This window comes from Pieris rapae, chromosome Z (assembly GCF_905147795.1).
Source record: "Pieris rapae chromosome Z, ilPieRapa1.1, whole genome shotgun sequence".
NCBI lineage: Eukaryota > Metazoa > Arthropoda > Insecta > Lepidoptera > Pieridae > Pieris > Pieris rapae.
This window is the reverse complement of record NC_059534.1, coordinates 7,717,392-7,735,908: the sequence shown is the minus strand read 5'-3', so window position 1 is coordinate 7,735,908 and position 18,517 is coordinate 7,717,392. Positions and strand designations below refer to the sequence as shown.

Here is an 18,517-nt window from a genome sequence, read left to right as displayed (position 1 = left end):
TTACTATTACATTTAGTTAGATGATGATATAATAGTTGAATAGTTATTCAACTATTATAAACAGTCACATTGTACAAAACTCTTTTGTATCAGAACCCTAAACAAAACAACTAAACCTATACATCCCTTACCTAATTAATATTCAGAGCCTAGAAACGAACACTATACAGAATCAATCATAACAATCCCAATATAAACACAAAGCAGTGGTCATCCGGAACATGTGTGATGTGAATGTGAAAGATCAGATACATATGTCACGATATCAATGGTCCCGTCCTCCAGGGCTCGATTGATTTATTGTCCACTTGTTGCTTGAAAGCGTTTTTGTTTCCATTTTACGACAGAATATTCGAGGGTGACTATTTTTTGTAGGGTCATTAACATATTTTCTATGCCTTCTCTCCCGACCCTAGTTTTGCCGATGAGAAGTAACAACACCGACAATGGTTAATTACCACAATACTTGTTTATGAATTTAAAGTATAATTAATAATTACTTACTATAAATAAATTTTTCACTAGCGCCAAGAGGGCTTGGGTTACAGGTAGGTGTTTTACTATTAAGTAGGTAAGTATTTTTAACCGAACAAAAAAGTGATGGGTAATCTTAACAATATTTTTAAAATTAGACTGAAAATAGAATCATGTATATGCAACATTGCTTTAAAGCTATTTAATAAATATTTAAGTGAAACACGTTTAAAAAAATGTAGGAGATGAACGGAAGCGTTTGATATTTTTTTTCTTTATTCATAGTACTAATGGAGCTTCAACGCTCAATATTGGCGTCTCATTTTATTGGATTTTGTAGGCAATATAGGTATAATTCAATACGGAAAAGGAAGTCGCCGAGCACTACAAAGTATAAAGCTAGAGCAAATAATTTTTAATACTGCCAACTAATGGTATTAGTGCGACATCAGTATAAATAAACATGAAAACACAACTTTATCCTGAGTATGTCTTTAGCTTTATGTGATTATTTGATGTTTTTTCTTTATTGGTTGGTAATAAGACTAAGAGTCACACACGATTGAATCTTGCGATGTTTTTCTGCACAGTACAAACACGTGTTGAGTGCACAAAGAAAGAATGAAAATTATATATGTACTAGAAGTAGCTTGCCTATGCAGGAGTACGTCAGTAAAATGTTTGACACCCTTTTGCATTTTAGATGCTTTCAAAGCCTTGTCAGCAGCACAAAGGTTAGCCGTTTTTACATAGGCCTACAGTACGTGTCAATTACAAGGTACTATGGATTCTATTAGCGGCTCAAACCACAAAACCACATCAAAGCATGTTATTAAATGTAAAACCTTCCTAAAAATATATTCAGTTCAATTTGTGAAATTCATCGTCTACATTAACATACACAAACTCTGTTATTAGTATTAAATATTTTATTATTGATTCTGTTAGTTACAATTAATGAATTTATTAACAAGGAAAAACTTCCGAAATGTAATTGAATGGACATGGATTAATTATAGTTATTATTCCAACGTGTATTAGCCAGCTTTTTAACTACATATATGTTATGAATAACAAATGTATGAGAAATTGAACTGAGGCGTGTTACAAATTAAACTTAACACCAAAATTAGTTCAATCTATAATCAACGCGAACGTTAGTCATTTATAGCTTTGTATTAACATTTGTAGATTAACTAAATATAAAATATATCTAATAAATTATGTTCGGCTCTACCTTTTAAGACAAATTTGGTTGCCATTATTTTTGGCAGAATATGCGAAATTTAAATTGTACCAACATAACATTTTTGTAGCATATTCTTCCAAAGAAATTCTTATTATTATTATTACACAACTAAATGTCCTTAATCGTGTGTTATGGTTAACTTATTTGAACCCTTGCCTAACTAATCGTTCCCTCATAATGAACGCCTTCTGTAGTCCCATACACATGTTAACATCTTTTAAAGATGTATATTGAACATAGAAACGAATATTTAACAAATCATGAATAATTTAATAAAGTTAGTAAATATATATTTATAATGTGACCACAATTATAATATTCAGCAATGTATAATGTATAAAAACTTCAAACACAGTCATTATCAAAATATGTTTTTAATCTTTGTTTACATTATTGTTAAACTGTTTTGTTGAAATTCTCTAACCATACCCAAGTATGAGGAATTGTTAAATGTGGGTGTAATTGGCGACGTGCGTAGCTCTCCGTATTCTTACGTAATTGTATCGCAGACGCATCTTAAACGAAGGCAGTATTGGATATTTAATAAAAAACCCGTGTACAAAATTTTGGATATTTCATTAACTTCATTCGTTCATTTCTCATGTGCTCAAATAAACTGTCGAAATTAAACCTAAATGAGGACCTAGTATTTTCGATGTTTATTTACATTGTAGCAAATAACTAGTGGGGTGACTCCCTCATTAAATATCCGAAAGCCAAAACAGGCATTATTTGAAAATTTATATTAAATCCAGTGGCGATGCAATCCAAAACGTATGTGTTCGATTTATAATTCTTCGTTATAAGTGGTTTTTATGATCGTTGTTTAAAGTGTAAAGATGGGTCTGAAGTTTCGATGTCTGCTTAAGAATTGCACCTATAGGCTGATAGTAGCCCAAGTGCCTCTATATTGTTGATTTAAGTGTACGAATACTAAACATAATATGTTTTCATAATCACTATAGATTTTACTGTGATGATTATAAATCATAGAAAATATTTAAAAATTAAGTTTCTTATTACACAAATAAATGCAATGTCTATTGTATCGTCTTGTAATTAACGTCGTCTGATGCAAAACGTCTCCTACCCTTTGAAATGTTTTGCATATTATAAAATCGCATAAAGATAAATTAAACTTGTTTGGATATTTTGTGGATTCACATAAAATTTTACAGAATTTTATTGTGGTCTGTGTATTTTAAACATTACATTTAAAAGAAATTCGATATTTGTTCCATGAGACAATATTTAATTTAATACAAACACTATGGTTTTTTTTAATTCTGATGGTATATCGCCAACTATCATATGGGTTGCAGATTAGTCTTTGATATTATAAAGTTTAGAAAATTAGAATATGTCGTAGCGTCATGGTAAAATTAGAGCTCTTTTTTTAAATTACATCTGCCAACTGGCAACCAACCATTATTGTTGAAGACTTAAACTAGATTTTTTTGGTATATTTTAATGTATCAATATCGCTTGATATACGTTTCATATGACTTAGTTTTTCTGCTACCCGAGGCGCCTTTTTTATTTAAACGAAATTTCATAAAATGCGACCCAAAAAAAATACTCTCTCTTGGAATTGCCGCCCACATTATAACTACTCACAGACAGTCTGTATCGTGGATACCCAAAAATATTTAACATCGTTAAAATTAATTTATCTATGAAAATCTTTGAACAATTAGAGATATTTTCAATTATTGTTCAAGTTCAAGTTGAAGGCTAAAGTTTAACAATCGTGAATCTCATCCATATCTGTGTGTTGGACGATCGTGTAGGCCGCATACGGCATTCTTGTGCCGTAGCCGTCGTGAAGTAATTAATAACTATGAGAATACTACTTTAATCTACAGACTTAGGTGTGCTCTAAAATGTTTATGGCTTTATTTAGAATATATTTTTATAGAATTGAATATAATTACCGAAACATAATCGCTTATCGACATCAATTATATGATTTACTCTTGAAACAGATTTTTTTGTACATATGCACATATATAAAATAATTATAAGACCGTTTAATTATAATTTAAATTATATAAAGCTAAAGTGCGGAAGACAAATCATCTAAGATTTCCGTACTTTGTAGGATTTATTTATTAACACTGTATTCGAGAATGTTCCAGATATAGCCGTAATTACGGCTATATCTGGAACACCTTCTTGAATTAAAGAAACTTATTTCTATCTCACTGCGTAATTCGTTAATAATCACTGAGAGGCTTCTTTCTTAAAACCTTACGAGAATGAGAAAAGCTAATTCCAGCTTACGATTGTACAAGTTTTGTTCAATAAATTCTGTTATGGATCGGATATGAAATTACAGTATTGCAGATATAAATTATATGATATTAATTCCCTTTATTATTTATCTTTGAAACGTTGCATAATTGAAAAGGATTTAAGTTCATAGTTCATATTTTCTAGCCTCTAAGATTGTCTGTAATCGCTTTCAAAGCGACGCGACGTTAATAAATAGAAATTGACTAGTATGAAGGAGGCAAGTGAACCGGAATAATGTATGCTACGTTGAGTAATGTAGTGATAGATATAAGGGTAGGTATTCTAAATATTTGTAATTATTTAAAAAATGAAATGCTTCCTTGGCTCAACTCGTTTCCGCTTACCAAATTTAACGCGTTTGCCTCGCCTCGTCCGATTTCCGGATACTCAAATTATTTGGATAACTTGATGTTCATTTACTAAACTACAAACAAAGTACTATGAGACTGTATTAGTACAATAAAAATCTTAGAAAAAAAGCAATGTTAGTTACTTTACATTTTTCAATTCGGAAAATCGGCTAGTATTAAAATAATTTTCAAATATGTTCTCAGGCGTGTGCCTGACACATACCCACACACACCTTTCTAGCACTCACTTACACACGCGTACATAGTCTCACACACACACTCTCTCACACACACCCTAAAATACACCCACCCAACTTTATTTCTACTAACTTTTAACTAGTTGACTGCTTTGTTTTGTTTTTCTTTCCGTATTTAAAACGTTAAATTTGCTTGCTTACCCATATATGTATGTACTTTTATTACCACTCAATATGACTTTGCTGTGGAATGCAAGCCAGGTTATCCATATCACAGGTTCTTACCTAGTTTGGAAACCAGTCCCCAATAACGTCTCACCTGTAATCTCATTATTGTTGTAAATGTTCTATGGAAGAAAATAAAATTATTATTATTAAGTATAATAAGCGCCAAATACGAAACCTTGAAAAAGAAAAATAATAAATTGTGATTTATTTCTAGAAATTCCTGGCTTAAGCAATTACATGAAGCACGGAAGTAATTATAGTTTTTATTCTGCATAAGTTCATATTGCCCATCAATATGTATAAGTATGGAAATATGACTCGAAGAAATATCATTCTATAAAACGGTTATAGTGGATAAATAATAAATAGGTATTTTTATTAGTCGTCTATGTTCTCTAGACGACGTATTGTGAGCTTGTAATGTCTAAAAGAGTAATCAAAATAGAATTTAATCCCCAGCAAATACTTATTTTTCCCGGTACAATGGTAACATAATCTGAAAAGATTTATGTATCTTGACACGTAGGAGACATCGAAGCTATAGTCTTGTCTTCCAGCTAATGGATTTTATTATATCACCCATATTAAATAACGTATTGAACTTATAAATCATTTAAGAATATTTGTTACCGTATAAGTAGTGTTACAAACACATTTTAGACTTTTCATTTTCATATACATATATTTTTTCCTGATGGCCCATTGCTTTAAAATAATAATAATAAAGATTTAGTAAAAACAATCCAGTAGGTAACGCTACAACCCTATATGATCTGGCATCAAGTTGCATTTTGTTGTTTCCCTGTTAGTGAACAGCTGCGATGACGCAGAAACAGTGTTGAGAGTCGCACGCTCGACTAGATTAACACTGCTTTTATTGAGTACAGTAGAAGTACGTCAGGTATCTTAAACAAAAAAGCTGAGGACGCAAATTTTAGAATGGTGCACAAGGGTCACACTGATACAACATGTGTTGCGGAAAGCGGAACCAGCCGGCCTTCGTTCGCTCGCCAGTCGGCACGGTCGGCAGGACGCCGTGTGTTTTTTGCTTTTAATCAGATTGTAATGCTTTTTAAAATATATGGCTAGTATTAAATCATAAGAACGCTCAATTACACGTACGTAACTCAGGATTTAAATGTATTGCCTTATCTTCTTACTGGATTTCTTCTTTGTAGGGAACCGAATTAGCAACCCAATACAAGCAATTAAAAACGCGATTAAATTTAATATAGTTATAACACAATTATTAAATACTTCTACAAATGATTCATTTTCAGTAATTAAAATGCTACAACGATAGTATATTTATAATTTATATCAAAAAGAGGAATATACCATATAAGAATTGAAAAAAAGAAACTTCAGTTAGAAAATGCGGCTAAAGTGTGGGAAGCGTATGAAAAGAAAAATTGTTTTAAATGGGTATTCATAGAAGTATCTACTGATGGTCCTATAATTGACTGGGTAGCCAGTTCGTGGGCCAACAATTTTGAAATATTAAACTTCTTACTGAGATTTGTAAACTGTTTCTGCATTATGTTAACTCTACTCTATGTTGTTTATTATTCAGACGTTTGTACCTTCTCACTTAAATTATTATTGTTAGGTGGCCGTTCATCTCTGAATCTGTATTAAACACACTATACAAGATGTAATTTATTACTACAACTGTGCCGTTATTTGGTGATAATATAAGCAAAAAGTCATAACCATCAGCCCTAAAAATATTCATTCCAAATGGGACAATCAAAAGTTAAAATAATTTTTGCAGTACATTTGTTAGGTTAATTCGTCTTTGTTTTTGAGTTTTCTGTTAAGTATGAAATAAATACATTTATTTATACTTTTTGTGGCGTAATAGTTTCCGCAACGTTATTCACTTATTCCTCATCTCACGGAAGTAATTGTGATTTCTTATTTATAAGTAAGTACGTAATTTATTAATTTCATTTCAAATTTGTGCGGCATTTACCATTTGTTATTTCATAAATATTCGAGGTAATAAATACAAACTAAAGTTTCTATCAACAACTATATTTATTTAGATGTTGTGAACAAAAGCGAATTAAGTTGTAGTAGATTTCTTATAAGTGATCAAAGCAAACTAAGTCCGAACTAAATAAACTTCTATAGGACTTCTTTCTTCAACTTGATTCCGTATCAAAGAACATGAAAAAGAACATGGAATTTTCCAACAATATTTCTAATATAATAATACTATAATTTTATTAATATTAGGGAATTATTTTTAAATTTAAACCCTTGGGTACAGCAAGAAATAATTAATCTTGATTAAATGCTATGTGTAATAAGGCTCAAAGTTGAGATCGCGTTTTTCCAAATCTAACTCGTTTTTGACTTACATAATTATACCAATCTTATTGATTATCATAATGCTTAAATTATACAGATCAGTTATTGACACAGTTATTGATACACATATTGAAACTTTAACAATGTTTTTTTTAATAAAAAGGTTCGTCTAATAAATATAATAGCATAACTGTGGCGAGACTTCTCTGTATAACGGGGCGGTTCTATTTTGTGACATTAACACCTAAACGGTCCAATAGAGTCGAAGAGAAAATGTTAACCTTGATTATTACAAGCACGAAACTTCTTGCATTGAGGTCGATTGGTTATTGCTGCTTGATATCTCAGTTCGACAGATTAGTATACATGTTAATTGTGTTATATAAATTATGTATATTAATCATAAATATTCAATATAATCTAAATATTAAATGATCTGGAACAGATAGCAGTAGAACTGAGAAAAACCTTCTCACTTATTTGATGATTTGCTTTTTTAAAAGAGTACCGAGAGTTTTTTACGCCGGCTTTTTCTCTCGGCCTACACCCTCTGTCTTTGCCGATGAGTAGGGATGCCTACAAGTTTGAATTGATTGACGTGGAATAAGTGATACCTAGAAGATCTTATGTTCCAAAATAAACGTATTTTATTTTATTTTATTTTATTCTTAGTGTGTAAGGCAGACAAAGCACATTTATTATATAGCTAATTAACGGCTCAGGCATTTTAATTTTAGGATTATTACTATTAAATTTCAAATATATAAACAACCTTGTGGTATATTCGAAATAAGTATTAAGAGGTTTAAACTGATTTGACTTTGACGTTGTTAATTTACAATCTCTGTGACACATAATTACAATGACAGCTGATATTAGCAATGGTGCATTGCAACTAAAACAAATTAAAATTAAAGTATACAATTTTTATATTTAATAGTCAAGTTACCATATTATTAGAAATATGTATTCCTATGAAATCTTCGCAAAGTACCCTTAGAAGCTTATATTTCTCTGATATACATTGCTTGCCTACAAAGTGTTTTATTCGCAGAAATGAAATTCTATTTATTGAACAGAAACGTATCTTAAAAATAAATTTTGTTATTGCAACTGGTTATTAAATTTATTTTCCATATAAATAATTCATAAGAACGTTAATGTAAGTTCTAAATGATTGTTCAGTTTAATAATTAATTGGCTAAACTGGATTTAATTTGATATGATGTACCTATATAACTTTTCGACTACGTCGTATATATATTTCTTAAATATTTTAAACCTTATGTGTTTTTGCAATAAGATTTCAATTAGTATTTGTTAGCCGTAGCTATTATATAAATGTTATATTTTGTAACATTTGTAAGACTAAAAATAATAGTAATTGTTAAGCAATGACACAAAACAATGTTATAATTCGCTTTCTTTTTATAACCCTAATAAAATATCTATCAGTAATAATATATCAGATTATGAATTCTCCTTCGAATATAACCTTTGCCATTAAATAAATTATAAGAGGTAGATATAATTATGTGTATTTCAAATAATCTTCAATTTCCGAGTAAAACTTGTTAATAAGCTAATTAATGGAACCGTTCTTAAATAATTATCAGCTAAGATAATGCACACAAATACATATTTGGTATTTTCTCGTATATCAATAAATTGCAACGACACTGAGAACAGGTTTTACTGGTCACTGGGTAATGACGTCATTATGTAGGTTGATGGCATTCAACATTCTAGCCGGTAGTAAGCAGAGAATATGACACAGAAACAACACAATTCGTCCATTTTCTTCAATGTAGTTTAAATAATTTTATATATATATAGTTTCATGACAGTGTCTTGTCAAATTATATACGATAATTAGCATTAGAGATGATTTAACTAGAATTTGAAATAGCATTCCAATACTTAGGCGTGAACTAATAGATAAATAATAAACTTGTTATTTTGAAATTATTAATATCTTCATGAATTTGATCGTTTCAATGCCAATTATCAATTAAGCCAACTGGTATCGTATAGACTAATTGGAACCTTTGTATCATCAAATTGAATTAGATTTCAAAAAGGATTTAGAAATTTTAGGGACATTTAATTTTATAATACATGTAGATAGATAATATGTTATGTGTCTATAATATAGTTTTCTTGTAACAAAACGATCGTATAAATCGTAAAAAATAATCCTCACACACAACTTTTATCATATAAATTAGAGTTTGTGAGTCTCATTGTTTTCAATAATTGTTTGATTAAAAACACGTATGCCGGGATAGCGTATTCAAAAGTACCACTAGATGTTACAAGATAATTTGGGTAAAAATCACAATTATTACAACATTAGCCAAATTAAATCAAACAGAAAATTATATTGTGAACAGTCATAATTAGTTTGTGTGTCTCTGGACATTATCCTCTCGCTACGGCTATTTTAATTTTATTAATCATACAAATTTGATGAAACTTTCATCTGTATAAATGTAAGAGGAAACTATGGAAGCGTACTGTTTGCTTTTATTCAAACATAGCCTTTTACGTGCAAGTTGTCGTCCAAACTTTTCATCCAACTTAATATTATAAATGAGAAACTTAGTTTGTTAATACAGTAAAATTTGTGATTATTCTGATTAATTAATGTCCCTTACATAAAAGTGCATCTCTAGGTTTTTTATAAAAAAACCTAATTTTTTATATACGTGTTCATGTCCACAGAATAGATGTTCTTTTCATGCGCTATATTTATTTATTAGTAAAACACAGTATAGTATTTTCTAAATTTCCCATATTCGAATTCCAAATTTCGAAAAAATACCTAAGATTTTCTTTTCTATAAGGGCTTGTCAGTTCCTAACTAGTTGTTTCGCGAACACAGAGCACAGGCAGTCGTTCAGTGGCACACGAAGCCGGTTTTACTGGGTCAGCGGAGGCACAGGATAAGTGAAAGCGATAAACAATGCGGTATTGATGCATATCATCAATCTGTATTGAAAGTGAAGTTATGCGGTGAGTTTTTATTCATAGCTTACGACTTAATATACTGATAGGTATGCATTGATTGGTTGCCCCTTTTTACAATTATGAGTCTGACAGAAATGAACCGTGGAACGCAAAATTGTAGCGTTTTCAGAAACCGCGCAAAAAGTAGTATATAAAATAAACGTGAAAATTTAAGTTATATTTGAAATCGTCTCGAAATTAAAACAAATTTGTTCTTCTAATAAAAATAACTAAACATTTTACCTATATTTAGTGATTCGCAATTTTTAACCCAACAATTTTTTTCTAAATAATTACTTTAAAAAAGTATTTTTTTTTAGTTTAATATTATTATTTAACCTAAATCAAACCAATGTCCCGTTTTGTAATAATAAATAGTCACTTTATGTATATATAATAATGAACCCGACAGTTATATTTTTTTTCATTTAACAACAAATAGTGTCTGAATAATGATTATTATCAGTTATATATGTTAATTATGATTCCGTATAGGATATACTTTTACTAAATTGTATTTATATTTGCTGTCAATTCCGGCTTCTTACCAGTGACAAGATTTGGTTTAATAAGAAAATACAAAATAACTTCAAAAACGGGCAACTTTCAACGTTCCGACGTTCTTAGGTCGATTTCAGTTAATTTTATTGTTTGACATAATATTTTTCAGGCAAGGATGCCTAGTGACATTATGTGGTTATTACAGAAAGTGCTCTATCACAAACCACGATGGATACGACATTATGAATGACGCTTAAGATCCGAAAAGTTTTATTCCTTCTGCGCGTTTTTCCTATCAGTCCTAAGGCTATGGGCGAATCTTTTCTGTGCTGCTGTCATGTGGAGTAGCTAGCCATTGGAAGCATCTTTTCATCTGCCGCCTAGTGCTACTGCCAGCCATTTAGAATATGGTGACGTTTTAGTCGTGTCACGTTCTATGGTGGGTTGACGAGCAAGTTCGTTCGGGTGACAGATTAACCGCTCTTTGTATTTCGCTGCCAGTCTCCGGATTTCCTCTTCGATTGTTCTTACTCAAGGTGTTCATGAACTTCGTCGTTGGTATGTACCATGGTACTTTTGAAATTGCTTTTAGGATCTTGTTCTGTTGCTGAAGTATATTTATGTTGGTAGACACGACACGACATCCTAATTTTCACTATCATGTAACTTGTAAGAAATTTGTGTTTTTTATTCACCTGTATTAATTTTCTATCACATCACGATCTTCTTTTTGTTTCTAAAAAATAAATAAGCTTATATAATAACCTCGTTTGAAGGTCGTAGACAATTCTTTATTACCTAATCTGTTTTAAATTGTTTTAAATTCTAATCTATTTTCTTCTACCGTTTGGTTAATTACTTCGTGGTTTTGCACTCACTTCTTAAAGTGGAACGTGGTAGGTAGTGCTGGAAGTTTCTCATTTCGAAGGCTTAACACTGTTTGGATCGCAGATTCAGCGGAGTAAGTAATGTTAATAATATTGGCCTACTTCAAAAAAAACTGAATTTATCAAACCACGAATAAAATAAAATACATTTCATTAAAGCCATATCTAAAATCTTTACTGTTATATATACAATTTATGAAAAAAAAATATCCTCTATTTTCAACTCCATTACAATATGCGTACAAACTATACTGCCAACAAATATATTCCCAGAATAAGGGAAGAGCGTCTCAAATTAAGTACATATATTTATATGTACTTAGATACTCTGTATCGTCTATCATCTCGTATAGTATACATATATAAGTAATGCATAATTTCAATCAGACGAGCGTATGATAAAATATTAATACTGTTTAACGGAAATAGAACATTCGTTCAAATTCAGTCAATCGTTTAGCTATTCGCATCAGCCTACTGCCCTAACTATTTAAATCCCTCAATAACTGTGCAGTGCTTGTAAACTGTGCGGGAAACTAACCACACACTTTTGGTGAAAATTTCTATCAAAATATAGTAACCGAAATGCAGTCATTAGCCGAAAATCAGCCGAATATTTAGGCATTATGCTGCGCTAGTTTCTTCATATAGAGTTCGGATAATGACATTGCATTGCATTAAGTATGGGTAAAATAGTTTAGAAAAACGGTTTAAGCACATCAATTACATGCTCGGAAAGAGAGAATTTGTTAGGACTCTTTTATCATAACACTTTTATTTATAAAACATAAAAAAGCTCGGCTAGAGTAATCTCAATTACTGAACTTACTTCACCCAGCTCTGCAATTCGTCGATATTTGATATAATGAGTCGAAATTTCTTCGACATACAGGAACATAGAAATGTATGTTCTAATGTGTAATTTTTAAAAAACTAATGATATTTTTCTATCGTCGTTATTTTTTATTTGGCATAATGTAATTTTTATTTTTATTTTCTGAGATCTTTGAGCCTATTGAAAAAATTGTTTGATGATTATCGTCGGCTGTGCAGGGGACTTTTTATCTATCAAAATGGTCTTGACTATCTTCTATAGGTTGTAATAAAAATTTGGCTCGTTACGTAACATATATTTTTTTGGCTCGAAAACAAAAAATCATGCAGTAAGGGGTTAATTAGCGAGTTACTTTAAATACACTTATTTAGGAAATCGAGGACTTTAACTTTAAAATCGAATTATTGCTATTCTTCCGTATACATTTTACGTACATTTAATATTTACTTCCTTCATGTCGATTATTTCTTTTTTTAACGTTATTTATGTTATTTATGTGGTCACTAGTCAATTGTTTCGAGTATTTATGTCATTATGAACCGACCTTAAGCATGGGGAACGGATTGCGTGTAGTTGTCTTTATTATTCACATTAAAACCAATTTATGCCGTTGGAGCTTGCATGCAATGGTACAGTCGAGTACAATCTATTAGTTTTTATTCGGTTGCTCTTAATCCAGCTGTCATATACTATTATCATATACTATACGAAACAAACGTTTTTTCGTTTTAACATCTTAGATGGTTTTCTTTATCTTACGCTCTTAAAATTATTGTGAAATAAATAAAAAATCTTATTCACAAAAATAATATATGTTATGGATCTCCTAAGCACAAAGTTATTTGGGGTAAGACTTTTACTTTGAAAGTTGTTAATGCTTATTTCATTCTTCAGGTATTTCACTTAATAATAATATAATTGAATTAAAATTCGATATGGGCCTTTATGTTTTTTTATTATTTTTCGTTAAGGGTGTTACGCTAAATCTGATTCCATAGAGGTTTTTTTTATAGAACAGGGGGCAAACGTGCTGGAAGCTCACTCGATGTTAAGTGATACCGCCGCCCATGGACACTCTCAACGCCAGAGTTGGCACGCTCTTTTCTTGAAGGACCCTAAGTCGAATTGGTTCGGAAATACTTCAGTAGTCAGTTGGTTCCACAACGTTGTGGTGCGCGGTAAAAACTGCCTTGAAAAAAGCAAAAAGTTAGGACCATCAAAGTCCGAGTTAAGCGGAGTCGTACCCAAATGTTGTTTACATAATCGTATCCAGATACATTCTTGTCAAAGTTTTATTATTATTTGTTTGATAACAGAGAAAACTTTCCTAGTAATATGTGAATCCAGATAAAATTTAATAACGTATCACGATATAAATATAATCTGAATCGGAAGGGAATGTCATTTAAGTTTTAGAACTGTAAGGAGAAAACAAATTCTTATTATAAAGACATAAAGTAAAAGTTTTTAGAAAGCAATAAAGTTGTTTCAATAAAAAAATTAAATTATCTACTTTGCTTTGTATTTAATAAAAATGTTGAACATGACATCATTAATCTGTTTTCTTAATTACATGACTATCTGTTTGGTGGCGCCATTTGCAGCTTAGTCGCTCGAGTCGCTAATTTCCATCACTTGGCGACTAAGCCCCAAGTTTGACTTCGAGAGACTCTGAATTGAAACACGAACGATTGAACAGTATTTGTACGCGATCGATTTGACACATGGGATCCATAGTTCGTGTTAAGATTCGTCAACATGTCAACGTAGACTACATCACCGTAACAGTAAGAAAATATAGTGATATAGTGAGGTAGGCGGCATGATCGACGTGCATTCGCTAACGACCATTCAGAAATAGTCGATTGTGGCTTTATATGCATTCCAGCAAAGATGACTAATTTTGATGCACATATCACTCCCGAATATGCTTTAGCATTTAGAAAGTTAAATCAAATACGGGTCCTAGAATTAAATTACATGAATCTTTATCATTCTATTGTCATAATCGCATATCACACGAGATTACAACAGCAAAAGTAATGTACTAGATATTTAATAGAGTTTTTTAGCTGTACCTTAATATTTGAATTAATTTATACGAATGTATTTTATATCGAACGATTTGTAGTTAACTACACGAATACTATTCAAATGACAAACGAAATATTTCTTAACTTATAATAATTAAAATTTAAAAATAAAACTTATAATAAATAATAAACTCGTCATATTTGTAAGACTTTATGCAGCACAAATTTACGATAAAATACAAACAATTGGGTCTAGGAAATGGAAAACATTACACAGCTTTTATATATGTAATGTATATAACATTACATGAAACGTTTTACACAAATATTAACTATTATTATTACTGAACTGTCTTGGAAGTGTGTAACTAGAGTGAAAGTGGTTATATGACTTTGTATGCGCAATGCTCTCAAGCTATAGAGATTTTTATTGTTCCTATAAGGCGTTCTGACCGACTCTCATTTCAAAGTTTGTCCAAGCACACGATGCTTGTTTTTCGCAATATCTATGGAAATAAACGTAAAAAAAATTTAAACATTACCTACGTGAGTCGAGATATTATATTCATGACAATGTTGGTTCAATGCTAAAGACTAAATTTTAGTAATTATCATAATGGTAGAAGGAAGGGAACAGGAGCAATCTGATAAACTATGTGTACGCAGTGATGAAAAGGGACATGCGACTACTTTAAATTTTTTATTACTGTTTACATAATTACGAAGTTTTCAATAGTGTGGTGGAAACATGAAGCAGATACAGTTTTTTCTGTCCACCATGATCGAACAAAATTAAAACTTATACAAGACCAGGGATTTATAATTACCGGGTAAGAGCTGTCTAAGACGGTAAAGCCGTCAAAACTTATCTTAATTAACTTTCGATGCAAGTGAAAACGTTGCAATTATGAAGAGGGAAATTTAAATTAAATACAATATCGTTTTTTTAGTAACATGAGGTTATAAGAATGTATTTTATTTATTGGTGTACAATACTAGTAATAGTTAACAAAGTATTAAGGTACGCCTCATCTACCTCACAACCTCATCACATACGCTGGCGTGGCCACAGAGTAAACAGTAAATAATAATAATAAGTCATAATAATAATAAAAAGTATAAGTCTTTCCTCTAGTTTGGTTTTATTCCCGTTGGGGTAGAAACAAAAGACTGTTGCGTTAAGGTGCACAGCCGCTAAATAATACGTCGGCCCCTGAAAGACGGTACCGGTAATCCCAGAGCAAGTACTTGCCTCGCTCGAATAAGTAACGCATAACAGCGAAGAAATTGCCAGCATTTGAAGGTACTATCTATCTATCTAGTTTTATTATATGTATAATAAAACACGGACACGGCATTTAATTTAGTATATCGATTATATTGTGCTTGTTTACTTTAAAAAACTAAATACGCAAACGGGCAGGAGGCATCTAATGTTCCGGAATATTTCGGTGGGCGGGTGGTTCCATGTGGTCGCACGCTGCAAAAACTGCCATCAGAAACGCTCAGTTGTGGAACGTCGAGGTGATGCGAATGATATTTTGTATTCTGCCTTGACGTCCGATGATAAAACTAGTAGTAGAATTAAGTTGAAAAAGTATTATTTACTGGAAAACTTAATCCCGTGGTCGCATAAGTATGTACAACTAAACTAATATACATCGTTTCGATAGTATTCGAATAGTACTAAATATATCGTTCTCGTTCTCGATTGAGCGATTAATTAGTTCAACCTGATGTAAACCTTAAGACTAACAGTAGCGCTAAACCTTTTAAGGCCTGGGCCTTAGATGTCTGTATATATTTCAATCATTTGTCTCTTTCTAAATAAAAGTCCATTGGTCCCGGGGATCGAACCTTCGACCTCAGGGATGGTAGTTATACCAAAGTCACCAGCGGCTATAAGACTTATACAGCTCACAACGTTGCCTCTAATAATTATTAAATTTCTCTTAGAGCATTACAACAAAGCTTAAAGATGAGAAGTTATCGATAATTAGAAGTAATCATAGTTTTAGAAGTAGAGCAAAAGAAAGCGAGTTTTTGTAATTAAGTTCTTGATGTAATTAGCATAAAATTATAATATCGTTATGCAATTTCGTGTTTAATTTGTTACAATCATTAAACATCAAATTTTTGTGATGCAAGTATTGTATACTTATATTAAAATTATATTTTTTTTTGTTTTAGTAACGTCGGCTTTCATGATATAGCGGAGACATGACCGTTACGGTAAGCTGGAGATTTCAAGTTCGATTCCCGGTGAAACAGTAAGATTTTGTATTTATTAGTCTTCATGTCCCCTCAAGATTCGGAGACTATAACCTACAATTAGATAGAAATTAAGAACCTTTATGCGCTAGTGTCTTAATAATATAAACGTATAAAAAGAAAGAATTGAAGTATCACTTTGCATTCAAATTCAATATGTTTTTTAATGTTCCATCAGCAATTATCTAAACCTGATTTCGCCAAGTTGTCTATTATACATTTATATTTATCACGTGTTAAAATTTGTTGTTATGTACCTAAATTATATGATTGCTTATGTAAAATTTAATTTTGTAGATACTAATTATTGTAATCCATATGTAAGTTATTAATGGACAGGTGAATTGGTTCCTTAAATATAATCTCTCTCACTGCATCCCAAGCACGAAGCATGGATGAAGTAACATAAAACAAATAAGGTAATCTCTAACTCGTCATAAGCTTGCTAAAGTTTGAACGCAGTAGCAAGAGTTGGCAATACGTCATTTTCACGATAAAGGGAAGTTTCGCGGTTAATAAGTTTGACTCACCTTGGGCTTGAGTTGACACGAAAGCAACGCTCCAAGTAATAAAATATAAACATAAGTACATTTTGCAATGGTTTCCAGCGATCGTAAAACTTATTTTTTTTTTCAAAGTTTCACTTAAGCATGATACACACGTTCACAGACACTAATCGCTAACAGTTTTTCAATATAACGCGCGAAAGTAAAAGTTTTCCATTTGACGTATCGGATTTCGAGCACTTGCCGAATTAAGGTCGTATACACGTGCATGCACGAACGCAGACTGCCAGGCCCAGCTATGCCTCGCCTGGCTTGCCCCCACCGTGCGCTCGCCTTTCACCGTTATAGTTAGTAGCCCAAAAGACTGTTGAGCAAGGCTATATTATTATGATGACGATTGACATTCAACAAAAACCGCACGCTAACCATAAATAGTGTGCTTGCGCCAAGCTTTTACCTAAAAAATTACAAAAACATCTGTTTATTGTACACTCGTCGCCTCCTGCATTTGTGCGTAGAAACGGTATTTCAGTAGGTCACACAAAATCTGGGATGCAACGTCTATACTTCAGTTCTTTCCGAAACTACCGTGATGCGCAAAGTCATATAACCTTGCAAATATATCTTTCGAGTTAAAATTTCAATTATACACTTCCAAGTTGCGTTGTCGATGGGGTAGGTTTTATCAAAGTTATATTATGATTTATATTGCATATGTCATTTTGGTGAGTGTCTGTATAGTGTTAGTGTTAGCGGTGACTGAAACATTATATACAACATAGTATTCTAATAACGAATAGTATATGAATGTATATTACCAAATACAGAGTAATTAAATTTTTCTAAATTATACATGTCAAAAGGGAAATAATACTACAAAAGTGCGGAGACAAAAACTTTATTATTTTATAGTGGTTACAATATATTGATTAATTTATACAATTGATATTTAACAACACATAGATTTGTTTATTCAATCAGAAACATTAGATGAAAAAGCAAATTTCCTATAGGTACATTATGTTTTCATTTTAATAAGCAAAAGTAAAAAGCTTGTCACACAAAAAGAGTTAATCCAATACAAAATACTTTTAATCTTCTTAAATACTTATTAGTAACAAGTATGAAAATCGTAATAGGTATAATGTTATTGATAGTTTACGAAGTATAAATATTTAATATAAAATAGGCTACAAGAAAGATAATAACGATAAATTCGTTTAAATTTAACATTGGAATATATTAGTTGAAATGATTAATTTCATATTTGACAATTTTAATATACTTTGAATTACACTTTTATATTCAAATATGAGCTATAATTAGATATAAGTTGGCACTCGATAAACAGGTGACTATTAATACT

At 31.2% G+C, this 18,517-nt stretch overlaps 1 protein-coding gene across 1 annotated transcript in view; it reads right to left on the bottom strand.

Moving 5' to 3' along the window:
- LOC111000671 (CUB and sushi domain-containing protein 1) overlaps positions 1 to 17,428 on the bottom strand; it is a 45,036-nt gene extending 27,608 nt beyond the window's left edge. The window contains exon 1 of the mRNA XM_045634220.1: positions 17,176 to 17,428. Coding sequence (XP_045490176.1) covers positions 17,176 to 17,236 — 61 coding nt within the window. The 5' untranslated portion in view covers positions 17,237 to 17,428. The remainder of the gene's footprint in view (positions 1 to 17,175) is intronic.
- Positions 17,429 to 18,517: the final 1,089 nt, after the last annotated feature.